The sequence below is a fragment of the Carassius gibelio genome, chromosome A17 (genome assembly GCF_023724105.1).
Source record: "Carassius gibelio isolate Cgi1373 ecotype wild population from Czech Republic chromosome A17, carGib1.2-hapl.c, whole genome shotgun sequence".
NCBI lineage: Eukaryota > Metazoa > Chordata > Actinopteri > Cypriniformes > Cyprinidae > Carassius > Carassius gibelio.
Window position 1 is genome coordinate 13,488,611 of NC_068387.1, and position 27,081 is coordinate 13,515,691.

Consider the following 27,081-nt stretch of genomic DNA (forward strand, 5'->3'; position numbering starts at 1 on the left):
AACAGTTTAAATATTAGAAATATTGCACATGACAAATTAGCCAAAATTTGTTTAGAAGTATAACTAAAGCTTTTTTGTTTGTTGACCAGAACAGCACTGTCAGGCTCCAAAAACCAAGATTTCCTTATGTTTAGAAGGATTTATTCCTAAACAACTTTAATGCCAAAATAATGTATTTAAGCACCTTGATAAAGTTATATTTAATATTTATTATGATTATGATTATTATTAAAAACTGTCATGTATAGAATTCTGGGATATTGGTCTGTAATTAAGAAAATTGAGGAAAAACATTAATTCTAAAGGCCATCATATCTTTCACAATATCTCATACAAGCACTATCTGCTGCACAAATTATTGCTTTGAAGCAGAGAGACTAAAAAGTTTTCTGTCAGCTCTTAGTTCAATTTCTGGGTTGCATCAATATCTTATGTTTATTTGAGTAAGCCATCATGTCATCCCATCAATGATCAGAGGTAACACTGTATAGTGCTGTTACTTTGCATAAATATATGTAATTAGAAGAAGACTGCATTTCCATTACCCTTTAAATTGCGCAAATTGAAATTGCAAATCACAAATATGTCCATTGGGATCACGCCAACTTCACAAAAACTTTTTACGCTTGCATGAGGTGTCTTCAGGCAATTTGCAAAAGGTATATTTCACAAAACTGCAATGGAAACCTTTTTTTTCACTCTTACAGCTGTACCCTAATTGGTCTTGAGCTGGTTTAAGCTGGATGAGCAACTAGCCCCTGCTCAAGACCAGCATAAACCAGCTCAAATAAGCTGCCATGCTTCAAAACATACCTAACCAACATATGCAGGTAAGCTTTCCCATATGAGAGAGACAGCAGAGTGATCACGAGTTGTATTTCAGTCATGAGCAGGAAAAAAAAAACACTCAACAGAGCTAAATAAACCGCAAAATTACATGGAAAAGTTTTTCTCCTTGTCTTACAAAAATTATAATAATTAGCATTTATTTATTTGCATAGTAAAATGGTAATGATAAAGATCAAATAATTTCATAATCTAAGAGTGCAGTTAAATAGTTTGCAGAAACTGTTTTTTTTTTTTTTGCACCAGATAACTTCAGCCTTGAACTTCAAACTTACACATTGACTTGAAGCTTGTAAATAAAATACAATATATATATATATATATATATATATATATATATATATATATATATATATATATATATATATATATATATATATATATATAATCCTGATACAACTATGGGCTATTTGCTGGATAAATATCCAGTATTTTGGTCAGACCACTTTGAAATAAGCATTCAACCTTCTGCAGGCCAGATTTCATATCTTAGCTTGCAACAGTTTATATTTCCTTCAGTATGGATTGATGCCAGATTTTCATTGATTTGAATAGATTCATTCACCAGGGTTACAGCTCTCTGCTCTTATTTAATTGTTGCCTAGCTGAGCAGAAAATTAAAATACAACAGGTCAATATCTGTTTGCAGATAAAGAGTAGGAAAAAGAAAAAGCAACTTGAAAAGAATATGAGCACACAAAGAATGGGAAAAAAGACATTTCCCCGATTATAGTGAAGGAAATATATCACAAATAGACAAAGAAAGAGGGTGTGCATCCATCTGGCTATGTTAAAAACACAGTGTCATTGAAAGACTTTAAAAGGCTGGACCAACATCTGGTTTCGACATGCTTTCCCCCTGCAGACGATGAGGAATGGGCTGGAGTTGCTCTCTGAGGGAAGGAGGGAGGAGTAGGAATATAACAGCTGGATTCCATACAGTCAAACAATGTCTGTATGGTTTATATATTGTTAGAACAAACAAAATATGGAGAGCTGATGTGTTGAAAAAGTCCTGTTTGTGCAAAATGTCAAATTCCTTTCTGGATTATCACAAACCCATTCACCCTGGTCTGAACACAAATCAGTGTAACAGATACTGATACATGTATTTACTCTTTAATTAAAATGAAACAACTTCTTCCTTGAAACAATTTTCTTTTTTGATGGACATTGAGGGAGACATTCAGAATAATGGTCAATCAATATTGTTATTTATTTATTTTTCCTTAATTGATTCTTAAACTTCTATGTTTTGTATTTTGTTGCATCCTTGCCTTTAACCATAGATTTTTCAAGATTTAACTAATTTCCAGTAAAAAAAAGTCTCAGACTACTTTTTTAAGTATAAAAGTATATATAAAATAAAGCAATGGGTGGAAACCTAATTTATTTATAGTAAAAAAAATAAAAATAAAAACAATAAAATACCAATCTATGTAAAAAAAAACATATTTACATGTATATCCAATACAAATCAATTATTAAATAAAGGTGCATCTCAGTAAATGGAAAAGTTAATTTATTTCAGTAATTCAACTCAAATTGTGAAACTCATGTATTAAATAAATTCAATGCACATAGACTGAAGTAGTTTAAGTCTTTAGTTCTTTTAATTGTGATAATTTTTGGCTCACATTTAACAAAAACCCACCAATTCACTCAACAAATAAGAATATGGTGGCATGCCAATCAGCTAATCAAATCAAAACACCTGCAAAGGTTTCCTGAGCCTTCAAAATGGTCTCTTAGTTTGGTTCACTAGGCTACACGATCATGAGGAAGACTGCTGATCTGACAGTTGTCCAGAAGACAATCATTGACACCCTTCACAAGGAGGGTCAGCCACAAACATTCATTGCCAAAGAAGCTGGCTGTTCACAGAGTGCTGTATCCAAGCATGTTAACTGAAAGTTGAGTGGAAAGAAAAAGTGTGGAAGAAAAAGATGCACAATCAACCGAGAGAACTGCAGCCTTATGAGGATTATCAAGCAAAATCGATTCAAGAATTTGAGTGAACTTCACAAGGAATATACTGAGGCTGGGTTCAAGGCATCAAGAGCCACACACACACAGACGTGTCAAGGAATTTGGCTACAGTTGTCATATTCCTCTTGTTAAGCCACTCCTGAACCACAGACAACATCAAAGGCGTCTTACCTGGGCTAAGGAGAAGAAGAACTCGACTGTTGCCCAGTGGTCCAAAGTCCTCTTTCCAGATGAGAGCAAGTTTTGTATTTCATTTGGAAACCAAGGTCCTGGAGTCTGGAGAATGGGTAAAGAAGCTCATAGCCCAAGTTGCTTGAAGTCCAGTCTGTGATGATTTGGGGTGGAATGTCATCTGCTGGTGTTGGTCCATTCTGTTTTTTGAAAACTGAAGTCACTGCACCCGTTTAACAAGAAATGTTGGAGCACTTCTTGCTTCCTTCCATTTACCAGCTTTTTGAAGATGTTTATTTCATTTTCCAGCAGGATTTGGCACCTGCCCACACTGCCAAAAGCACCAAAAGTTGGTTAAATGACCATGGTGTTGGTGTGCTTGACTGGCCAGCAAACTCACTACTCTGATCATTTGACTTTTATTTCCTTGGTGTCCAGTGTCTGTAGATTCCATTCCATAGCATGCAGCAGACAAAGAATCATTCTCTTTCTTGTTCTAAGTACCTTTTTAATATATTGTCCAGGGCTGAACGTCTGAAGCACACATGTATTCACTTATGCTCTGCTTCCTGCACTCCACTCACCTTACTCTGGGCTTAGTTCTGGAGGTAGAGCCAGTGAAAACACCCATTGTTTTCTTTGGAGGTGAAAGCATCGCAGGGAATCGCTGAACAGAAAGTGCAACATAACGACCATGAAGATACAGAGAAATATATGCATGCAGAGAAAAAGGAATAAAGAGGATTCACTTCTGCCATCTTGAACAAATCCTGATTACATTCCAAAATAATTCATCATGACTAAAAACTCTGCATTTAATGGTGAAAGAAAACCCAGAAGACCTCAACAAATGGTGTGCCAACCATTATTACTGCATGGCACGGTAGTTTGTCCCAAAAACCTCTATTTATTTATGTCCTAATTGGAGCTGCAGTTCACAAACATAGAGTGAAAAGTGGCGGATGACCACAGGTGCACTGAGAAAAGTGCATCACAGCACAAGTCTAATAGGAATTCCACATCCAGACAAAGCCAAGCATCCAAAGGAATTTGGAATTAATGATCTGGAATCATGCGCTGCTGTAGGAACATTATAGGAACATTTATTCCTAAAATTAACTAGCTCATATTTTATCTTATTAGTACTTATTTTAATTAAGTGTTCAGTAAATACTAGGGTAACACTTTAGAATAAGGTTCCATTAGTTAATGTTAGTTAATGTATTAATTAACATGAACAAACAATTAATAATACGTTTATTACTGTATTTATTAATCTTGGTTAATGTTAGTTAATGAAAATACAGTTATTCATTGTTAGTTCATGGTAATTCACAGTGCATTAACTAATGTTAACAAGCACAACTTTTGATTTAAATAATGCATCAGTAAATGTTGAAATTAACATGAACTAAGACTTATAAATGCTGTAGAAGGATTGTTCTTGCTTAGTTTATGTTAACGAAAGTAGTTAACTAACATTAACTAATGGAACCTTATTCTAAAGGGTTACCAATACTAGTAATTATTACACTATGTAGCAACTATATTCAATCAGTCACTATAGGCTACTAACAGGTAACTATTCCATTGCTATCAGTAATTAATTGCTCAGTTTTGCCACTGAATTCTATGGCTAAATTGTTTTCACTCAGAAACTGCTAGTAAAATGCACAACTAATCACAAAGAATGTAACACATAACATGAAATTTGGAAGCAGAAAGACTGAAATATGTTTTTTTTTTTTTTTTTTTTTTTTTTTTATAAAATGTACTTCAATAATTTTTTATTTCTTAGTTACAAATATAATTAGCTATTCCACAGAATCGATTCCAGTCGCATTCTGAATAAGAATGCCTCCTAGTAACTCATAAATAGTTCATCTAATCGATGCATAGTGATCTAAAATCACTTTTTGGGTTACTTACTAATTTAAAAGTAAGTAGGCCTACTATAACATACAAGAATAAATGCTTGTTTTTAGAAATATGCTTGCCACATTGTGGTTGAATCCATGAAGGTAAAGAACTCACGGCTTGTGGTCCTCTTGTGGTTGAGATGTCGCACAGTGTCCTGCAGTGAATCCAGCCTGTGCTGCAGGACAGAAGCTTTACTGACGAGCAGCGCTGATTCAGTCTGGATCTCAGCAAACATGCTGCTGGCGAGCCGCGACAGATCGGACATCTGACGGAGGATGTTGATCAAAGTTTGACAATTCACAGCATCCATGGAAGGAAAAACATCACCATTAACTTCCAGTCGTTCTCTGTTAATTCTGCCCAGGCTCCGGGGCTCCACTATTCTCTTATGAAACGGCATTTTTATATATGTTTGTTATATTGCAATTAGTCCACTTGTTTTTTAGAAGTGTGAAGTGTTGTTGTCCATTCAGGTGTCTTAACCTGTTCTGCAAACATCCTGACATCCCGCCTCATTATTCAAAGGATCATGCCCTTATTCTTCTGGTAGAGCGCTTTCTTAAACTTTGTTCTGGAGGCTCGGTTATCAGGACAAACTCAAACCCCGGAATCTGGAGCAGACTAATATCAGGATGGAGTATGAGCAGGACTGAGGATCTCGCGCCAGCTTCAGATGCATAACTTATGTATAACACTGGGAGTACTTTAAGTAGTTAATCTGCAATTGCTTTTTCCCATCGTAGTTATAATTTTTTTATGCATGAGTTTTTTTTTTTTTTTTTTTATGAAATCAGGAGAGAGTAGACGAATCTCTGACATTTGCCCAAATTGATGATGCTCCAAGAGACAAGTTAGCCATATGTGCATACTTTTACCTTCACAGAGATAATTAAGTCATAGATATGTCACTTCACAGGAAGCACACTAAAATGTTACAGTAAAGTGTTTCACTGGGAAACCTAGTTGGAAATGTATAATATTATGCTGGTAAAGTGCGCCCTCATGTGGCATTTGATTTAAAAAATATATTTAATTTTTGAAAATTTGCTTTGCTTTGGTTTTTCTTTTCTCAAGTTCATTAAAACTTGGTTTTCCAGAGATTTATATATTTAATATCACTGTAGGGTGCATTTTGGTGTCCTGAACATAAATAACTCACTTGCCATGATAACTCAAAATACAAATGACTATGAAAGGTGTGTTATATTAGGCTAAGTTTTTTTTTTTATTAATAACACAAGCATTACTTGGCTCTTTAGATACATTTTCAATATTTTCTTTAGTTTTGTATGAGAGGATGTATGTTGTTTTGCTATGTCCCAGGCACTGCTCATTAAATTTGAATGAGAGTCAAAAAAAAAAAAAAAAAAGAATGTTTATCTATTAATATCTTGTTAAATAAGACATTACTCAAATTGAGTGTATTGATCATTTTGTAATAAAAACAATATTTTTATTTAATAAAAAAGAAGAGTTTGTCCATGTCCCTTGAATGGTTGTCCACCCTGTCGGAATCTGTCCCTTTAAGAAGAGGCCATCACCATTATTGACATCATTACATTTTTTATATCTTCACTGGTGGTAATTTCAACTGCTGAGGTGAGTAACAGCTGACTTTTCAACTGAGAAATTTTCTTCATATAAGTTTGCTTACTTGTTTTGCCAAAGCTTAACATGTCACCCTGTCGCCATAAAATATACAGGAAGTGATTAAAATACAATATTAATAAAGAGTTTATTCTTTTGTATAGATAGATAGATAGATAGATAGATAGATAGATAGATAGATAGATAGATAGATATATAGATAGATAGATAGATAGATAGATAGATAGATAGATAGATAGATAGATAGATAGATAGATAGATAGATAGATAGATAGTAACTCGCATAGATTGAGTGTGATACAGTGTAGATAGTGAGGGGGCAGCAGCACTGCACTGAAACACACTCCCATCAGCCCCTCCCATCACCTCTTAAAGGCTCACGCACGTCCGTCGTCAGCCATGTTGTTTGTCTGACAGCGCCGTACAGCAACAGGTTGTCAAAGATTCTCAATAAAACACTGCAGAAATCTTTAAAGAAACCCCGAAAGCCGACTGTCATCACGTTAATTCAGACGACAATGGAAAAGGATATGTTTTCCTCCCAGGAGATTTCGCAAAGTCAATAATGCTGTGGTGTAATGTGAGTACCTCCTGTGATACTGCTCAAATGTCTGCTCATTTTAATGTTATATGCTTTAATTACACTTTATAGTTAGTTCGAACATAGTTACAGAACTTATCATGTACATGCTGTTTATGCTACATTTAATGTCGAACATTTTCTGGTGTTTTTTTTTTTTTTTTTTTTAGTAGTAGTTGTGTGATGAGTTGGAAAAAGTGTCCAGTTTCAGACTCTTTAATGTCCACCAGAGCTTCATATTACAAATATTAGAACTCATTGTGAGCCATTTGTGTCATTTAATGTTAAAGACCCGATTCAAAGTGCTTTCAAACATACTTTCTTCACACAAACCTGCCAGACGGGTAGCAAACTCGTCTGTCTGCCTTTCACCCTCAGATATGAAGCGCCCTAAGTAAGTGTTCAATGTCACGTTAATGTGAGATTTATTCGCTTTTGTATTAGTTTTTATAATGCTACAGAGATTCATACGTGAATGAATAATTGCCCTAACATAATTTAATAGATGATGATGATGATGATTATGATGGCTGTGTTTCAAAATGTAATGCCTTGCACCTACATAGTCAGCATTTTTGGCCATCAGGGCCCATGATCTTTTCACTGGTTTCCTATTGGTTTGCCCTCTTTTTTTTTTGTTATATAAAACATATTGATCAGTTTGAGGCCTTTCTAAGAAAAAAAATGGTTTAATAACATGCTGTAACTCTACTCCCTAATATTGTAAAAGTTGTGCTTTCGAATGAAGGCTCTTTTAGATTTAATGGAAATGTAGTTGATTCCTTTTCAGTCTTTAAGGAAGTCCTTGCAGACTCTGGGTCAGTGAATGAGATTGATTTATTAAACCATAATGCCATTTGTCCTCTATTCTCAGGTGAATGGTCACATGCGTTACGCACTCCATTGACCACATAATGTGTGCTTATGTAACAAACTGCCAATTCATATGGCATGTTAGAAATGGATTGTGCAACATAGATAGTTGTTCAAGATCTTATGCATCATGGGTATTGTTCATGCTTATCTTTGGTGCTGTACTGAACATTATATACTACTGATTGTAGACTGTAACAATAAGCTAAAGGTATCTAGCTCACTAGCATAGATGAAGATTTGTTGAAACGGTGACATCTAATATTGTTGATAGCTTCAGAAGTTTGCATTGTATGACATTTGAACCGTTAATGAAAACAAAACATTTTTTTTTTTTTATTCTGGCACATAAAATGTGTTTCTAAAACAGTGATCTTTTTGATAACTGAAATATATGAAATATATATATATATGTAAATTAAAATGAAAACTTCGTACAGCCAGAAAAATGTTTGCTGGTCAAGTAAAACAACTGTACCAGATTAGACTAGTATCGGAAATATCTCCGATACCACAACAAATTCTGGCATCGGCGAGTACATGAACCCATATACCGATCCGATACCATTTTCTTAAACAAGACCTAGTTATGACCGCTAGCTTTGTCTAAACGCTGCACGGTTCTTCTTTGCTGCTCAGAATGCATTGCAAATACAGGAAGTTGTGCTGTGTTGCCACAAGCAACCCCTGTTTAGAGCAGCGAAGAAGGAATGAAGATGCGTTAGCAGCACTGATCTATATATGACTGGATTGCTCATTGCGTTCTAAACTGCCAACAAACAGTGAAGCCTCTTCTATATTATAGATCAGTGGTTAGCAGTATGTCTCTGTAGTACCGGTAGTTACCGGCTCCCGAGTATATTCGGTACCCGCAGCTGCGTTCAGTTGCTTCCGTGTTAGTCAAAGTGCAGGGCTTCAGACAGTAGCCGAATATATACTAGTGTCTATGAATATTAAACTGCAAAATATTATTTAAATATTACTACTGCAAATTGTACATCTCTGTGGGTGACAGGCGCAGATGCGCGGGAGCTCGCTGTTCTGTAGTCTCTGCCGTGTGTCACTATATGAGGACACGAACGCATATACCGTCACTTCATGATAATTTACCGTTTCATTTGAGAAAATGTCATATCATAAACACAGACGCTCAAAGATCTTCATGGCAGCCCATTTAAATGTTTGGTTTAACATGAGTAAATTGACAATATATTAAGCTACTGTTGTAGCCTACAATTGATTTAGCTATGTCTCTATGTAGTAATAATAATACGTCTCTATTAATAATAATAATTATGCCTAGACGGTTGCTTGTTTTTTACTTGTTTTGTTGTAAAGAGATTATCTGATTAATATATAATTTTTTATATTCCTAGACTTATTTGTTGCAGTTTTTTATACAGTTATATTTTTTAGTTTGCGGTGTTAGATTTTTGGCTGCATTTGAAGTTCTTTTTCGCTGAAGAAGATAAATAATACTGTCAAATTCATGTCAGATAATAAAAATACTGTAATGAATACAGTAGTTAACCATGTATTTGTTCATGGTTTATTAAGGGATCAGGCTGAAGCACACCATAAAATAATTCTAGCAATTTACACAGGGCTAGTAGTATATACAGCTCTATATACAGATACACACCCAGGTATCGGATCAGTACTCTGTATCGGCCGATACTCTGAGCCCAGGTATCGGAATTGTTATCGGGAAGAGAAAAAGGGTATCGGAACATCTCTATTATACAGTGTAGACTGCCTCACTGATTATATTTGGAGGGTTTTTAAACTCACTCTAGATTGAAGTCAGTGATGATGTTTTTTGATGTAAATTGTCCTTGCTCGTTTTCTGTAGCTACTGTATAACTGAGGAAACCTAAGCAATATAATTAGTAACTTTTTGTTAAATTGTTTAATACAAATTCAGAAACATTAAACATTATGACATGGCTAAAAAGATATAATGTGTAGTTAATAGGTTACACTTACATTAAACTTATTTTAGCCTGACCCTGGAGTTAGTTTATTCTCCAGCTATGAATGTAAGTAAATACTTAAATAAATTAGCGAGATAATATTGTGTATCTGCAATTTCACAGGCCGACAATATGACCATGGAGCATATGCCCCATCAGCATCTCTGGTAATATTGCCAGGGATGTTTTTTGGTTTACTTTCTTTTCATGATCAAAGCTCTCCACCCTCTTCTACAAACAATGCTTTCATTTAACGAGAACTGAGATTTCAGTGACAAGGGTCTGACGGCGTTTGTTTGTTTTAATGTGGCTTCTCCAACCACAAGGCTGTGGGTCCTGAGTATTTGTACAACATTGTTTGTGACCTTTAGACATCCTGTTTCGTTTATAATTTCTATCCACTTCCTACGTTCCTTTTGTGGGTGTTAAATCACACACAGGGTGGAGGCGGGAGGTTGTGGTCCAGCTATGACCTCACACACTTTATCTTTGCAGCTCTCACATCATATACGCCATCAGCAGTGAGTGAAGGCAGAATGACATGATTACATTGTGCTTTGTCTGTGCTTCAGTATTTCCAAACAATTCATACAGTACCTGTTACTTAAATTGGTCGTTGACAAGGAAATTATAATATATTGGCAATAAATGCTTTGTTTCCATATTAAATTGCTCAAATTTGCTATGGATCAAGCGATGCAAAATTTGACCCAGGTGCAAATAACATGCAAAGCCAAGCCACAATGAAATACCATTGGTCTCTCGAAGCTCTCAGGAACACAGCAGTTTTGAGTGATTTCCCTTTGACTCTATAGATTCAGTTAGCATTAAGTTTCTAACTTAACTGTAGTAATATTCTCATTAAAGAGAATGACACATACAGCAAGATAATATAACTTCACTTACCTGTCTTATCACTTGAAGCAAACATCCATCCCTTCTTAAAAGTCTGTGTTAAAAGAGAGCTTCCTGTTGTGCTATTTAATTAAGATGACCGCTGTAACCTACATCCAGCTTAGTCGTGTTCTAGCTCCTTTTATTTTTAATTTGTATATATACTGTTTGAAAGACAGCTTGGTAAATCTGTCGGTGATTAAATATTCAATATCACTACTCATATGTTACTGGTACATTACATTATCAGTGCAAAAATGTATTTTGGTCTATATAGATATTTTTGCCCTTCATGACAACTGTTCCATTTATATTATATTAAGCCTTAAAGTTCTGCATAATTAAGGGCAGAACTCTCGTGCCTGAAAAAAGGCGGGATCTGGTTGCTGAAGCCACGCCCAACTAGCTCGACGGCAGTGACAGCAGCGGCAATCCACCTGTCACTCAAGTGGCCACATTTGTCATTTATGTGATGAAGTCTATTAATGCCTGTTAACACAGGCCAGAGACGCTGAAAACTGACACACAGAGAAAAATACTGTAGCAGGCACTAACTATTGAAAGAAAATCATCAATATTGATTTGGGGGGTTTATATGAATGTGTTTCTGAGGGTAGCTGACTGTCTTCTCAAAAGTTAACATGGTATAATTTCACAAAACTTGTCAGAGCATTCTGTTTTTGTTCAAAATGGGTTATTATTCAATCAAATTATGTGGATGATTATTATTATAAAACTAAATTATATAAATTATATGTATATGAGTTATATAACTAAAATTAAATAACTAATTACAGATTTAGGTTAAATAAAGATCTCAGTCTTTAATTTGTTTATTTTTAGGAAACAAATCAAAGAAACAAACTAGTTCTACTGTTTCTTATGTTCTGTATTTTGGTCAAAAACAAAATATATTGTATCAAGTTTTCCTTAAAAATAACACATTTCAGAGCTGTAACAACAATACCGTAAAACTGTGATATTTTTGCTCCAGGTTATCATACCGTCAAAATCTCATACCGGCCCATGACTATTCAACACTCCTCGGAGCTGTAAGTGAACATTCGATGGTGATTGGCTCATTTTTACCAACAGCAGCACAAGAGCTCAACTCCCCTTCTGTATCATTTAGCGGTTGTAATTACATCAGCAGATTCGGCACATACACGATAGAAAAACAGTGCTTTCACGTTAAGGTATTAGAACTGTGAAATAATAAACCAGAAAAACACTGTAACGATATTCAAATCTCCATATACATCGGGAAGAAGGAGGCGGGAACCGGTGGACAATCAAAACACTTTAATATTCAAAATAAACAAAACGGCGCGTCAGCCCCTCACGGCGACTGACGCGCACAAATAAAAGCCAAACACATAAAATAATGTCCCAGGCCTGGTCCTCTCTCGTCCTTCACTATAGTCGCTCCAGTTTTATATCCTTCCATCTCCTACGTGGGACTCATTACTGGCGGTGGGGCGCAGGTGTAGCTCATCTCCAATCACTACACCTGGCCTCACTCCTCGTTCCCACGCCTCTCGGCCCCGCCCCACTCGCCACATACACATTCTGAGACATGAACTGAAATGAATTGTGAATTTTAATAACATTACATTGTCCTCATTTTCACCTCAAAGTGTTGGAGAAGCTGTGCTTTCCCAGATGACCCGCCTGTATTTTTGGTCATACTTGATGAGCATAAGCAATTTCTTTAAATTATCAAAAGGCTATGTATCATTTCCTTGCATCATACCAAACATTTGCAAATCACTCTCTGTCCGTCACTCTCAGAGTAAAAGAAAACCACAGCGAGCACTGCCAGTGTGTTTAGATGGGGAGAGAATGAGAGAAAATGGAGTGATATGACAATCATGACAAGTATGCCCTATCCGAGCATTTTTCTGGAAGCTTGTCCTGCTTGACTACATTCTGTTCCTCTAAAGACCTGCTCCCACAGCTCTACCACGATACTGCCACACATAACCTCATGTCAGAAACTCTCACATATTTTAAAAAGTGTATATACTGCTATGCGTATCGCGTAACAGGTTTTGAAGATCTGACAGCTGTGACTTACAGTAAAACATGTCTGTTAAATGAGTGTCATGAATAGTGGTAGGTCTATATATTAGCCAGGCCGACTGCTTAATAGCGGTGTATGAAACTACACATTTTCATAAGTGTGGGTGGTCTGAATGACTAGTTGACTAGTCTGTGGACAGTATTGTATTATTAGGCTACATCACGTCTACCAGCCCCCTGACTGCTCAGATGTGTTTCTCGGGAATATACAGACACAAAGATACAGCCCTTCACTGTTCTAACAAATAAACAAATAGGTTTTTTTTTTAAATTGTGCAGCTTGCACTACAAACTTTGTTGACGATACCTGTCATTAAAGTCAGGAATACAAACCTGCTTCATAATTTAAAACAATATCTCTCATTAGAGTATGAAGATACTTAGAAATACTTTTTTTCTATACTGACATTTATTTAGTTTATGACTTAACAAAAATGTGAATTGTTCGTCATGTTCTGACCATAAAGATTAGTCTAATACAATAATATTTAAATTTTTTAACTTGATAGAAATAAAGATTTGAAATCTAAAACATGCAAATATGGAAACTTGTAAAGTGGAATTCAAATTCTGTCTTCATGGGGTGGTCCATGTAGAGCTTATCTCATAAATTTAGAGTCTTTTTACATATGTCAGACTTTATAGGGGGTTAATTCTTCCCAAATAATGATGACGCATGGATTGCTTTGAAATCAGTTTCTGATGTTATTAGGAGGAGCATACTGTTGTAATCCGTCATAAACGGTGTCATAACGGTGTCATTGTTTATTTAGATTTTGCACTAGAATATTCTGTTGAAAACATTTGTATGGGGAGTTTAGAGCTCTCATCTCCTCCCTCTCATCCTTCCTCTCCTTTACGCATCCTCTTCTCTCTCTTTCACTCTGAGAGTGCAGGATGGAGATAGCAACAGCCCTGCACTCCTCTGCCTGCATTATTAATGGGTGGTCATTTCTTCTCTCTCTTTCTCTCTCTCTCTCTCTCTCTCTCTCTCTCTCTCTCTCTCTCTGTGTGTGAGGTGCAGATGACTGAGCTAGCCAGCTGAGACGAGGAGATCAGGACCACTCTCCTCATATCCCCGCCACCTGCAGCTATGAATGGTAAGAGCTCTGCTTTATATTTCTATGTGTGTGTGTTTACCCACGTGTCCCTGCCAACAGGATTTGTGTGTGTGTTCACAAAGGACCTTTAGCCTCATAAATGCACTAAAACATGAGTCTTTCTTATTTATCAGGTCTCGTTCATATTTGCTGTGTGTTTGCAGGTGCTATGCTCCTCTCTCACACTGCAGCATGCATTGCACACACACCAGTAGCTCTGACAGTGTACTTTAATTTCTGCTCGTCACACTGACACGTCACTGCTTATTGATGCGGTTTATTTGATATCTGACTTGTTTGTTAAAATATACATTTTGAAGACTTTCTCAGTTTTTCTCAATAACTATACATCTGAATAGTAGGATCGGGCCCCCCGTAAATGTTTCAAGAGATGTTGTTTATTGAAAGTTTAGTTTTAAAAGTTCTGTTCCATTGGAGGATGGTTGTTTTTAATAAAATTAAATGAATTAATGAAATTTAATACGTTAGGATATCTAGACAATTTCAGTACCAAATGGGTGCTGTTATACCTGTTTTGAATAAGCATTTTTAAAGTCAAATATATCTTAGTGACTGGTAGAAAAAAAAATTCTGCTTGTATTATGTGATTGAGTGGATATGTTATACTCAGCTAATCAAATTGTGATTTTCAAATGGCAGTAAAACTTGCCAACTTTTGAACTTGGCTCTTGAAATTATGCCATTTCCTCTTCATTTTGTCATTTAAATGACAGTTCACTATTAACTTGAGATATATATATATATATATATATATATATATATATATATAATGATCAAAGGGTCTAAATACTTAGGACCATATGATATTTCAGTTTTTCAGTTTTTGATAAATGTGCAAAAATGTCAACAATTCTGTGTTTTTCTGTCAATATGGGGTGCTGTGTGTACACTGAGGAAAAAAATGAACTTAAATGACTTTAGCAAATGGCTGCAATATAACAAAGAGTGAAAAATTTAAGGGGGTCTGAATACTTTCTGTACCCACTGTGTGTGTATGTATGTATGTATGTATGTATGTATGTATGTGTGTGTGTTAATATGTTAATAAGTTAATATGTGACTTGTTACAGAAATTTGCACAGAATGACATTTTAATACTATAAATTAATAGATTTAAATAAGTATATTTAAGCTTTAAACTCAGAAATATATTATGTCTACTGCTTCTTTAAGCTGACTTAAAGGTGCTGTAGGGAACTTTTGTAAAAAAATATTTTTTACATATTTATTAAACCTGTCATTATGTCCTGACAGTAGAATATGAGACAGATCATCTGTGAAAAAATCAAGCTCCTCTGGCTCCTCCCAGTGATCCTATTGCCATTTGCAGAAACTCCATCGCTCCCGGTAAAAAATAACCAATCAGAGCTGCGGTCCGTAACTTTGTTTGTGTTCAAAATGTAGAAAAATGTATATAATAAGCGAGTACACCATGAATCCATTTTCCAAACCGTGTTTTTAGCTTGTCCTGAATCACTAGGGTGCACCTATAATAAGTGTTTATATTCTGAGTATTTTAGATTGCTTCTGGGATACCGCGGCGGAGTAACCCAGTACCTTTGTGATTCTTCATAGACATAAACAGAGAGAAGTAGTTCCGGCTACGAAGTTCTTCCGCAAGACGCAAGCAGCTCTGTTTATTAAACGCTAGAGCGTCAAAAGTTCCCTACCGCAGCTTTAACTCTCTAATTCCAATAAATATCAACGTGAGACTAAGTGCATTTATATGTACTTTAAAAGTTACATATCAGTCTGACCAAAGTTATAATTAGTATTTTTAAAATGTAAACATTTTCATCTTAAATCTTGTTCCAATTAGAAATGGGATTAGATTAGATTAGATTAAACGGCCAGTGATCGGAATCGGATGATTTTTCACACATCTTGCTGATTCGGAGCCGATTCTTTTATTGCCAGCGCCACTGATGTTATGTCGATTTTTGCTACCGTGTCGGATTTAGCTGTCTCTCATTAACACAGTAGGTAGTAATGTTCGACAAGGTTCTACATGTCAAAATATAGTTTATTAAAGTCTACCCCTATACCAACGTTAAACCTACCCTTAAAGTATGCAGTTTTTATGTGTTATGCAGGGTTGTTGCTTGAAAGGATACAGCTATGGCCGGAAACCAAAAATAAATATTTTTTTTCTACCTATTACAATGTGTTTTAATAATGACTATACCTACCCCACACCCAAACCTTAGTAATAATCATTGCTCAGCGTGAGAAAAATGATGCATTATTGATGTTTGCATGCGCAGTAAACCCTGGTAGGAAAAAGGTTGCCGTTTGAATGAATCGGTTGAATGAATGAATAAATGACTCGCTCTTAAAAAAGACATTTGCCGCCACCTAATGGTGGTTTAGTCATATTTAAAGAGCCAGTAAGATGAAAACTCTAAGCTTCCTATCACTGTTTATAAGTCCTGTACAATAGGTTTAAATCCATCCAAGGTTAAAAAACATTATCATTTTGTCAAAATATCATTTAAAAATTACCTCAATTCTCAGAGATCCCCAAACGGTTCGCGCGAAGCTGTTCAAAAGATTCAGTTTCCTTAAACCCCACATTTCGGTAGCATACTGTGTTCTGAGGTCAGGAGATTATTATGCAAAGTGTTCCTAGTGACGTACATAGAGATGGGCAAAAGATTTGAAATCTATAATGACTTGTTTTAGCGATTCAGAGTCGACTCCTTACTTTAGAAGCCAATAACTTTATAAATCGTGTACTTTTTGGTTTAATTACTTTGCACATTGTTTACACTGATGGACAGCTATATCATACACTGTAATACAAGTAATTTTTGATTTCCCATCTGTGTGGCTCTTTAAAAGTATCATTGCATTTTTCAGCATTTTAAATTATGTAAAACATTAAACTTATAAAATTATTTATACATTTGATTTTTTTTCAGTGTAAATGCATTTATGGCACCTCGGCTTCATCCAACTATCTGTGTAAATACATCTAATGCCACTTCAGATGCAGCTTCTGTTTTCTCCGCAGTGGAATGATAGAGTTTGTTAATACTAATTTAATTTGAATTGTAACAATTCTACAGTTTCCTATTATTCTAACTGAATTAATTGAAACAAAGTAAGCATTTGATGTGAAAAATGACACATTTTAATAAGGTTAGGGGGAAAAAATTACAATTTATAAACACAATGGGAAATTACATCTGTTTTGTTACATACAGAAACTCTATTTAAGTTAACCATTTCTTCCTCTTTCCAGTCACAGAGCACTTTATTTTGAGAAAATCTGTAGCTTAGTCCAGATTGGGGGAATTGTAATGTTTAACAATTTATTTTATTATATAAATACTTTTCACATAGAAATTTGCATAGATTTTTTTTTTTTGTATGTGGTGTCAATTATAGTTATTAGAAAGAAAATTGGAATTCACACAAATCTATTGGTAGGGTACACTTCCAAAGAAAATTGCAAATGGTGCATCTCTATTTCCAATCCAGTTTGGGTTTTATAAAGTCAGACCTAGTTGATGTGAATTGTAATGTGATATATTGTGACATTTTCCTTTTTTTTTTTTTTTTTGCCCTTTACATTGTATGCTTGCACCGAAAGACAGAAGTAATGTGCCACATATATCATTCAAACAGCCTGACTATGCAAAAGCTCTGCACTATGCAAAATAAATGTACCTGCTGATACTAGAGTATTGAACCGGTCTGCATAATTAGTAGTTTAATTATTTTCCCTATTTCTCTCTACTTCATCCCTCATTCTTTTGTCTACTTTGCTTTTTAAGGTGGTCGGAGTATTTGGGCTATAACCCCAGAGGAGAGGGACAAACATGATCAGAAGTTTGACTCCCTCTCGCCAGTACAGGGCTACGTTACAGGTATGTAATGGGGAGCCTTTGTTAAAATTTCTTAATGTTAAAAACATTAATATTATTATTTATATTAACATTTTAATTCAAGATTAATTTATTCTAATTAATTGTATATACAAACAAATTAATTAATATTTTATCTACTACGTATGAAAACATTTACCAAAATATTTTATTTTTATATAATTATAGGGGAGAAGGCACGGAACTTCTTCATTCAGTCAGGGCTTCCCCAGTCTGTGCTAGCTGAGATCTGGTAAGAAATCCTGACCATGTACAATCTAAAAAAGAAATCATAAAAAAAATAAAAGGAAAGAAAATGAATTACTGGTGAAGTCTTGACCTGATTGCTTGTCTGTTTGTTTGCGTATGGCAGGGCCCTGGCTGATATGAATAAAGATGGTAGGATGGACCGGCTGGAGTTTTCTATAGCCATGAAGCTGATCAAGATGAAACTGCAGGGACAGAATCTTCCTACAGCTCTGCCCATCATCATGAAGCAGCCACCTGTGCCAGTTCCAACCATGCCAGCAACACCTCTCGGTACGCTGCCAAACTAGACTATAACCAGCCAAACAATGATCTGAGAGGCCATTGGGATTATAACAGCATTGCACTGCCACAAAAATGTGAATTGCTACACAGTATACTGTTGTAACAACAGATTTTTTATGTTAATCTAATTGTTATCCTTACTATGTACCACAATGTAGAACAGGACAAATTTTATCTTTTGTTACCATGACCGGTCGCAGTCACACATGAATGCCGCTCCAGTATTCAGTGTTCAGCAATCTGGCCAATATTGTATGGAGGTCAGTTATGTAGAGGTCATTTAAGCTTTAAAGGTACAATGGCAGTTTAATGTTGTAGCCAATGCTGCAAAAGTGCAAAATACTGTAAGTGTCACTTCCCCACTTGCTAGGAAAACCTCAATTCTCTTGAAAGTCCCTCGTATGACAGCAGGTGCACTGCTTGATGGCCAAAAGATACAGTGGAGTTGAAGTAATGTAGAACAGATGGCTGTAACCACAACCTTTGAAGTGTACAAGAGAAATGTGTCCTCAGCTTGTCAGCTTTAAGATGTAGCTTTGGTTTTTGATATTTGTAAAAAAATAAATGTAGCTAGTGTCAAACTAATTAGGACTTGCTATAAAAAGGAATGGTTGGAAAACCTCTCAAGTAATTTATCTAGTGAATGTTCTCTTATTGTCCGTTTGAATTTGCAGGAATGGGAGCTATGCCAAATGTATCCATGATGCCGAACATGCCCATTCTGACCCCTATACCAATGACCACCATGAGCCCCATGCCGGGCATGACTCCCATGATGGGCACAGGGCTGTCAATGTCAGTGATGCCCACCATCAGCACTCCAGCCCTGCCTAATGGACCTATTGCCATTCTACAGCCTACCCCCATCCCTCTCACTTCCAGTAAGAGACACTAATGTCCACATGCCAGTGAAGCCTGAATCTAGTAAAATTATGCCATTTGTTTTTTGAGATTATGACAGAAACGGTGTGCTAACGGTGAAATGACACCGATCTCTTTTGTTCTTACTGCAGTCAGCATTTTCTCTGCTTCGGTCTCTCTGTGTCAAGGCTAGCTCAGTCTATAAGTATAATATGTTGATTTAACAAGCAACTCTTTATGCCTTAACCCTCTAAAAATGATGACTTTGTGGCTTATATTCTCATGCATGATGTGTTCCTTCGTGAATGGCTTGTACACTCTGGCTTGTCTCTGCCATTGCGTGCTATTGACTACACATTTCTTTCAAGATGTGTTTGATGTGTTTTTTTTCCCCCATAGATCTCCAGTTGTCAAATTCATTTTCCTCTTCTCCACTGGGCTTCTCTGCCACTCCAATGAACATGAATCCATCTTTGTTGGACCTGGGCTCGAGCAGGTCAGGAACTTCCACACACGGACCTATTTTAGTACATAATTAATCCTCTTGTTGAGGACATGTTGAGTACCATCTACACGCAAAGTGACTTGTGTACTTATGTCTACAGCTCCTCCTCCACATCACTGACCAGCAACTCTCCAAAGGGCGGCCTTTCTGATTGGGCCATCCCACAGGCATCACGACTCAAATATAGGCAGCAGTTTAACAGCCTGGACAAGCAAATGATGGGTTATCTAACAGGTACTTTGTTAAATATGATTTTCAAAGAATGAAACCGGAAATCGGTTTAAAAAAATGGTAGGTTGTCTTACTAGTGTGCAAATAATGGCAAATGGATAGTTCAGCTAACACCAACATGCTATAGCTTCTCTTAATGATGCCTGGGGACAAAACTTTTAAAATGTGATTGTGATTACTGTGCTAATCTCATGATTGTATGGTTAATATGGAGTTTAGAGACTTCATCTGAAGGTGAGTAGTGCAGTAAGATGGCTATCCACACCCATATGTCTCATCTGCAAAGCAGTTGTCTCTATCACTTACATCTCTCATGACAAAGACATCCGTACTAGAGACTTTCAGAAATGAGGAAGTTGGTAAAACATGACTTTGTGAGGTTTATTTCACAATTGTATGGCATTAAGTGAAAGCCCTCTGCCTACATGTCATAGGCAAGCTATATTGTTGCATAGAAGTTGAAAAGGGGGCACTGATTTATCTGTGTTAGAAGAGTTTCTAGATGTCATTATGCATTGAAGGTTTTGGTAGGATTCCACCATTGACTTTAGGAATATCATCCAGCTCTTCTCAGACCAGTTACTTTAGTACAGCAACTATTATTTACAAGCTGGTTGTAAAAAAAAAAAAAAACACAATACAAAAAGTCATACCAGTGATATAAATCACAGCAAATAAGCATTTTTCTCCCTTAAATGTTTTTATCTTGGAAAAATCCTTTTCTCTGAAGATGGTAAATGGCATCCATATAATGTAATTATTATTATTATTATTTTTTTTTTCTGCAGGTCCTCAAGTGAGAAATATAATGGCTACAACAATGCTTTCTCAGACTCAGCTAGCTGCCATCTGGTAGGTGTTTGCTCTCCCCAGTACTTGCATAAAGCTTTTTTTTTTTCGTTATAAAAATCTAACTCGGGGGAAGATTTCATTGCACAAGAGTAGCTTCATGCACTTCATTGCTAATTTATGACAAGCCTAATTTTATGAGACCTGTAAAGGTGGGTTCAAAAGACTGCTTTTGAAAATGCTTTTATTGTGCATATCTCTCTTTTTTTGCACCCCCGTTGTATATGACATTTTCTATTTAAAAAAAAAGTTAACACATTTCAGGTTTTATCAATATTTAGCTACAAAATGCCTTTTTTTTTTGGTCAGGAATCTTGCTGATGTGGATAAGGATGGTAAACTGAAGGCTGATGAGTTTATTCTTGCCATGCATCTGGTAGACATGGCTAAAATGGGCCAGCCGCTGCCTATGGCACTCCCTTCAGAGCTGGTGCCCCCATCACTAAGGTACCGCTGACTAGTTTGTAACCTAATCTCCAATTGACTGAAAACTTAATCATATATAAAACATTGGTCATGAATGTAAAAATATGTTTCAAATTATTATCTGAATTGATTTGTCAATGTTTTTTCTCCATAAATATAAACCTACAGGGGGAAGCTTGGTGAGTCTGTGAATGGAACCACTGGCTCGATCTATGCAGGCCTGGCTGAGGACCTCTATGAGTCTGAGCCTCCGCAGAAACCAAGGAACAATTGTATGGCTTTACACCACACCCATTATTACATAATACAAATATCTATGACTTGCTTCTTTTACCAAAAAAAAAAAAAACCTTTCCTGCTTTTACACCAGGTATCAAATAATTGAAACAGATGTATTCTCTTTAGGCTCACCGATTGTGTAATGCTATTTGATTTGTGAAAGACATAAAAAAAAAAAATTGGTATAAATAATTTCTATTTATATCATTTTTATATATTTAATATTTATCAAATATAATAGCTGTTTGAACATCCCAGTTCATTGTAATAATGTATATGTGTGCTCTGTGTGTCTAGGGACTTTTGAAGATAAGTTCAAGAAAAATATGGAGATGGGAAATGCTGAGCTGGAGAAGCGGCGACAGGCACTTCTGGAGCAGCAGCGCAGGGAAGAGGAGAGGAGGGCACAGAAGGCCCGAGAGGAGCAGGAGAGAAGAGAGAGGGAGGCACGAGAGCTGGAGCTGAAGAGGAAGAGGGAGGAAGAGCTCAGGCTGGAGCGACAGAGAGAGCTGGAGCGACAAAGAGAGGAGGAGAGACTTAAAGAGCTGGAGAGGAAGGAGGTGAGAGGATGACCATGTGATAACGTTTCAGATTCTGACCAAAATATTACATTTCCCAAAAGGTTTGTATAGGTATAAAAGGAAAATAATCTATATAAATAAAAACATAATTTTTTTTTGACTGAATACTGCTATGATTTTCCGTACAGGCAGCCAAGAAGGAGCTGGAGCGCCAGCGGCAGCTTGAGTGGGAGAGGAGGAGAAAGCAGGAGCTCCTAAATCAGAAGAGTGAAGAGCAGGAGGAGATCATCAAGCTCCGAGCCAAGAAGAAGAGTCTGGAGATGGAGCTAGAGGCTGTGGTGAGGCTACAGGACATTATGCTATCAACGTTCACATTTCATCCAGACACATTATGTGTGAAACCAAGCACTTTCAATTTAACCACACATTTCAGTACAATTATTACTTTTTTAAACCGCCAGAATGCTTGAAAAAACAGATCTCTTTTTTTAGGGCAACAAGCAGAAACAAATAACTGACAAGCTCCGAGATGCTGAAGGCAAAAAGAGAATCCATAAAAATGAGCTGGAAATGATCAACCACAAAAGAGACTGCTGCATCACAGAAATCCACTCTCTGCAGAAACAGTTAGAGGTCTGACTGCTGCATCTGTAAAAGCACACATGAATTATGAATGTGTCTACAAGCATTTAAATGAAATCTATTTATTAATTTATACTGAAATATATATTTAAACTACATTTTAGATTGCCTCACAAGAGCATAATAGTAATCATGACTGTATGTGATTTTTGCAGGAATTTAAGAGCAAGTTGGGACAGTCGACCATAGAACAGCAAAAACTCAATGACAGACTACGCAACCTCAATCTGAACAACCTCCCTAGTAAGACGCATTTGGCCAATTATGCCCCCCCGATGTTGAATCGTAAAATTATAACAATAAATCTTGTTCTCTGTTATTAAGAGAGCACCACCAATTTTTATGTAGTTTAACTTTCTTTTTTTCTTGATGCAGCTGCGACAGTGAAAACTTTACGGAGTAATGTGGAAGAGAAGGATCTTACTTGTCGAAAGCTTAAAGAACAGCTTAATGCTTTGGAGAAGGAGACTGCAGTTAAATTGGCAGATATGGATCAGTATAAGAAAGAAATCCAGGTAAGCCTTTAATATCACTCAGCCCTGACTAATTCATGCATGCAATCCATTCAGAACAGCACAAACTGATCCATATGTTTAGCTAAACTAGTTACACCTTACAAGGTGCTAATTGACACTTTAATTTGAGTGATGTGAAAATATTTAATTCCCCAGATATTTAGCAAATCTTTCTTAACCGATGAGTGCTAACAGCATATAGACTCTTCCTGATGACTCTAATGCGAATAACCCCTTATGCTTTTGTCCCTGTGTCTCTATCACTAGCTGTAGAGCTTTTCTGTCTGTCTGTCTACTTGTCTGTCTCTCCCTGGCTTTCGCTGCAGTTTGAGGAAATGGATGACTGCATGCTTAAAGGCCTGCTCTCTTTACTGAGTTGCCTCAGCAATCTCTTCTTCCTTTTGAAGGTCTCTTTTTTCCCTTTTCCTGCTCACTCTCACTGTGGCAGCTTCACCTTTAGATTGTTACCCAAGGATCTTTACTGTACATATCATCAGGGATGGATTGAAGACAAAAAATAAAATAAAATAAAAAATCATTCACAAAGCGTTTTACTTCCATAATGTGACTAATTTCTGGGTGAAACAATTTATTCACAATTTATCAATTATTTATTTATTTATTTATTTAAAAAAAGTGTCCGTTTGGAGCATCATTTTAGCATCATTGTGATACTGCTATATAGTTTTTATTAATATTTTGAACCAGGGTTTAATTTTAAGTTTTAATTTTATAGTTTCTTTATATATATATATATATATATATATATATATATATATATATATATATATATATATATATATATAATATATAATATATAATTTTTTATTTTGTAATTTTCATGTAGTTTGTAAAATTGTATGTTTCAGTTTTTTTTTTTTTTTTTTTACTAAATGAAAATTAGAAGTTTCTTTGGCAATTAGCTGAAATTAAGTTTTAGTTCAATATAACAGCACTGCTTTAGAGTGCATCTGGCTTTCAAGTCAACATGAATCCTTTTATTGCGATGTACTTCTGATTGAAAATGGATGTTAAACTAGTTTAAAATTGATTTGGAATGTAACAAATTATGCATTACATATCAGAATGTAGTCAGATGTGTGAAAGTTTTGTAAGAAATAAAAAATACCTTATGGTCTTAATGACATTTTCACTTCAGAAGAAAACTTTGTCTTGGTTAAAAGATAAACTAAAAAGTCAGGTATCAGTGTTAAGAAAGTAAATTGGGTAAATTATTGATTTCAGTTTAATCTTAACGTTGTTTTGGGTCTTTGCTACAATGGAGTACAATTGAGTTTAGTGTGCCATAATCTTGTGGTTTGTTAATTAGGATCTCCGAGAGAGCCAGAGGACACAACAGTCTGCTTTGGAAAAACTACGCACTATTAAGGAAGAAAAAATCCGAGAGCTAAAGAAACGCAAGCAGGAGGAACTGGAAAAGAAGAGGAGAGAAGAGGAAGAGCAGACGTAAGTATCTTTTTCCTATAGTATACTCACACGTACATGGAAGTATTCAGGATTTCACAAGCAAAACTTCTTTCCCTATAAAGACGCATCAAACTGGAGAAGGAGCGGCAGTGGCAGGAGAAACTGCGGCGTGAAGAGGAGGAGAAACAGAGGAAAATACAGGAGGAGAGAGAAGCCAAACTTCGTGAGGAGGAGGAGAAGGAGAGACAAGCTCGTTTGCAGGCCGCTAGAGAACAAGCTGAGCGAGAGCACAAAGCCCGGGAGGAGGAGGAGGAGAGGAGGCGCAGGGAGGAGGAGGAGGAAAGGAGAGAACAAGAGCGACGCAGACTCGAGGAGAAAAGGAGGCAGGAGGAGGAAGAGGACCGCAGGCGGCGAGATGAGGAAAGGAGGAAACTGGAGGAGGAGAGGAGAAAACTGGAGGAAGAACGGAAAAAACTGGAGGAGGAAAGGAGGCGGCAGGAGGAGTTAAGATTGGAGGAGGAGCGCAGAAGAGCAGAGGAGGAGCGGAGGAGGAAAGAGGAGGAGAGACGGGAAGAGGAAAGAAGAAAGGAGCGTGAGGAGGAGGAGAGGAGGAGACAACGTGCACAAGACGCTGCCAAGAGAGATGCAGAGGAGAGAAAAAGAAAAGAGGAGGACCGGAAGAGGCAGGAAGAGGAGGACAGGAGGCGTCGGGAGGAGGAGCAGAGGAAACAGGATGAGGAGAGGAAGAAGAAACAGCAGGAGGAAGAGGCTGCAGCCACAAGACTGGGAGACAATGAACAGAACAAGAAGAACACTGTTAAATCAGACATTGTTGCTGCTCTTCTGCGTGGCCTGGAGGAGAGGAAAGGTAAGGAAAAGTGTACTGTGAGTTTAATAATCAACTCTCATGGCTAGTTCGGTTATCTCTGAGTTGATTGGAGTTAATGAAATTATCCTTGTGGTTTCAGGCAGCAGACATCCTCTTGGCACACAGCACAGGAGATCAGCAGCACTGACGACGTTTAAAGCCCTCTACCCCTTCACTGCCAGAAACGATGAGGAGCTTTCCTTTGAAAGCGATGACCTGATTGAGGTCAGTTTGAGAGCAAATCTCACAAAACCCCCCAGTGGTCCGGGATACAGTGTACATTTTAGGACATCCTCAGTCTATCGGTCATGTGACAAAAAGGCATCGTACCTCAAGACTGAAAGGATTCAGTTGTCACGAAAAAATAATGTCAGGTGTCAGGTCTCATACAATTAGTCATCGGGCGAAACGGACTCAAAACCCTGATAAAATTCACAGCTTTTCCTGTTTAGGGGTAAAAAGTAGTTCAAAATATGGGACCAGTGCTACAGTAAGCGAACATCCCAGCACTGTGCACGCTGCAGAGAGCGGAGATTAGAAGAATATGTAATTATGTGCTGTGAGCTTTCCTCTTGATTACAAAATAAACACAACAAAATGACAGCGGAAAGAGGCAGTTATGAAAACATCTGATCATCATAGTGACACTAGCTCTGCAAGCGGCACTCCAGTAAAGGCACATCACGTTTAAGCATATTTATATAGCAATTTATACAATCGATTACTAGGGACTGCTGCTTTTAAACATGGAGAAACTGTGACAGTTTGGCTTTCGATTAGAATTACAACTTCTTTTCTACTATAAAGTAGATTAAGGCATTTTTTTTTTATTCGGTTTGCTTTTATACCATCATAACATCATCCTTAAATTGTCTTTTTCTTAATCTCCCGCTCCACAATAAAATGATTGTGTGTGTGTGTCTGTGTCTGTGTGTGTGTGTGTGTTTTGTATATAATTTATTGGCATATATTTTATATATTTATATGTAATCCTCTGACAATGTACTTTATGTAAATGTCATTCGAGCATTAGAGAGAGAGAGAGACTGAAGTCAAGCAGTATCTGATATATTTTCTTACAGTTTTTATCATGTTTCACTGGTTATGTTCTATACAGGACTCAACATCCTGTTTGACATTAGTCAGCAGAAAAATTGCAACCGGCTGAATGATCTGACATTAGACGCGGAACAGCTAGCTGTTTCTCTAGTAACCTCTGTACACAAAGTTGCCCTGTGCTTATAACAATGCAGTGTAATAGACCCAAAAATCTCTTTAGCTTCACTATAGTTTGGCAACATACAAGTTAACAAAGTTACATGTTTTTTTTAGCAAACTTTCCTAAACGTGCTAATAAAATTTGCAAATAATACAAATGTACAGAATTCTAAAGTCTTATGCACGCAGATCAGAAGAAATATAGATTGAGACAGGTAGAGCATGTGACGTCACATTGAGGCAGGGCAACGCTAAACTTG

General features: G+C 36.5%; 2 protein-coding genes across 7 annotated transcripts in view; one reads left to right on the top strand and one right to left on the bottom strand.

Moving 5' to 3' along the window:
* LOC128031692 (NHS-like protein 1) overlaps positions 1 to 5,663 on the bottom strand; it is a 60,019-nt gene extending 54,356 nt beyond the window's left edge. The window contains exon 1 of one of the 3 annotated variants that reach the window (XM_052620038.1): positions 5,041 to 5,652. In XM_052620038.1, coding sequence (XP_052475998.1) covers positions 5,041 to 5,326 — 286 coding nt within the window. In that variant the 5' untranslated portion in view covers positions 5,327 to 5,652. Of the gene's footprint in view, positions 1 to 5,040 lie in introns of all 3 variants that reach the window. The other 2 variants (XM_052620039.1, XM_052620041.1) reach the window with 2 other exon arrangements.
* Positions 5,664 to 6,923: 1,260 nt separating this feature from the next.
* Positions 6,924 to 27,081, top strand: part of LOC128031445 (intersectin-2) — a 33,524-nt gene continuing 13,366 nt past the window's right edge. For 2 of the 4 annotated variants that reach the window (XM_052619711.1, XM_052619713.1), the window contains exons 1-19: positions 6,924 to 7,114; positions 13,961 to 14,036; positions 17,837 to 17,929; positions 18,116 to 18,179; positions 18,300 to 18,466; positions 19,153 to 19,359; positions 19,739 to 19,835; positions 19,945 to 20,078; positions 20,864 to 20,927; positions 21,234 to 21,371; positions 21,519 to 21,622; positions 21,927 to 22,189; positions 22,339 to 22,488; positions 22,643 to 22,783; positions 22,948 to 23,035; positions 23,168 to 23,307; positions 24,638 to 24,774; positions 24,858 to 25,603; positions 25,704 to 25,828. In XM_052619711.1, the coding sequence (XP_052475671.1) occupies positions 14,030 to 14,036; positions 17,837 to 17,929; positions 18,116 to 18,179; positions 18,300 to 18,466; positions 19,153 to 19,359; positions 19,739 to 19,835; positions 19,945 to 20,078; positions 20,864 to 20,927; positions 21,234 to 21,371; positions 21,519 to 21,622; positions 21,927 to 22,189; positions 22,339 to 22,488; positions 22,643 to 22,783; positions 22,948 to 23,035; positions 23,168 to 23,307; positions 24,638 to 24,774; positions 24,858 to 25,603; positions 25,704 to 25,828 (2,865 nt within the window). In that variant the 5' untranslated portion in view covers positions 6,924 to 7,114; positions 13,961 to 14,029. The remainder of the gene's footprint in view (positions 7,115 to 13,960; positions 14,037 to 17,836; positions 17,930 to 18,115; positions 18,180 to 18,299; positions 18,467 to 19,152; positions 19,360 to 19,738; positions 19,836 to 19,944; positions 20,079 to 20,863; positions 20,928 to 21,233; positions 21,372 to 21,518; positions 21,623 to 21,926; positions 22,190 to 22,338; positions 22,489 to 22,642; positions 22,784 to 22,947; positions 23,036 to 23,167; positions 23,308 to 24,637; positions 24,775 to 24,857; positions 25,604 to 25,703; positions 25,829 to 27,081) is intronic. The other 2 variants (XM_052619712.1, XM_052619714.1) reach the window with 1 other exon arrangement.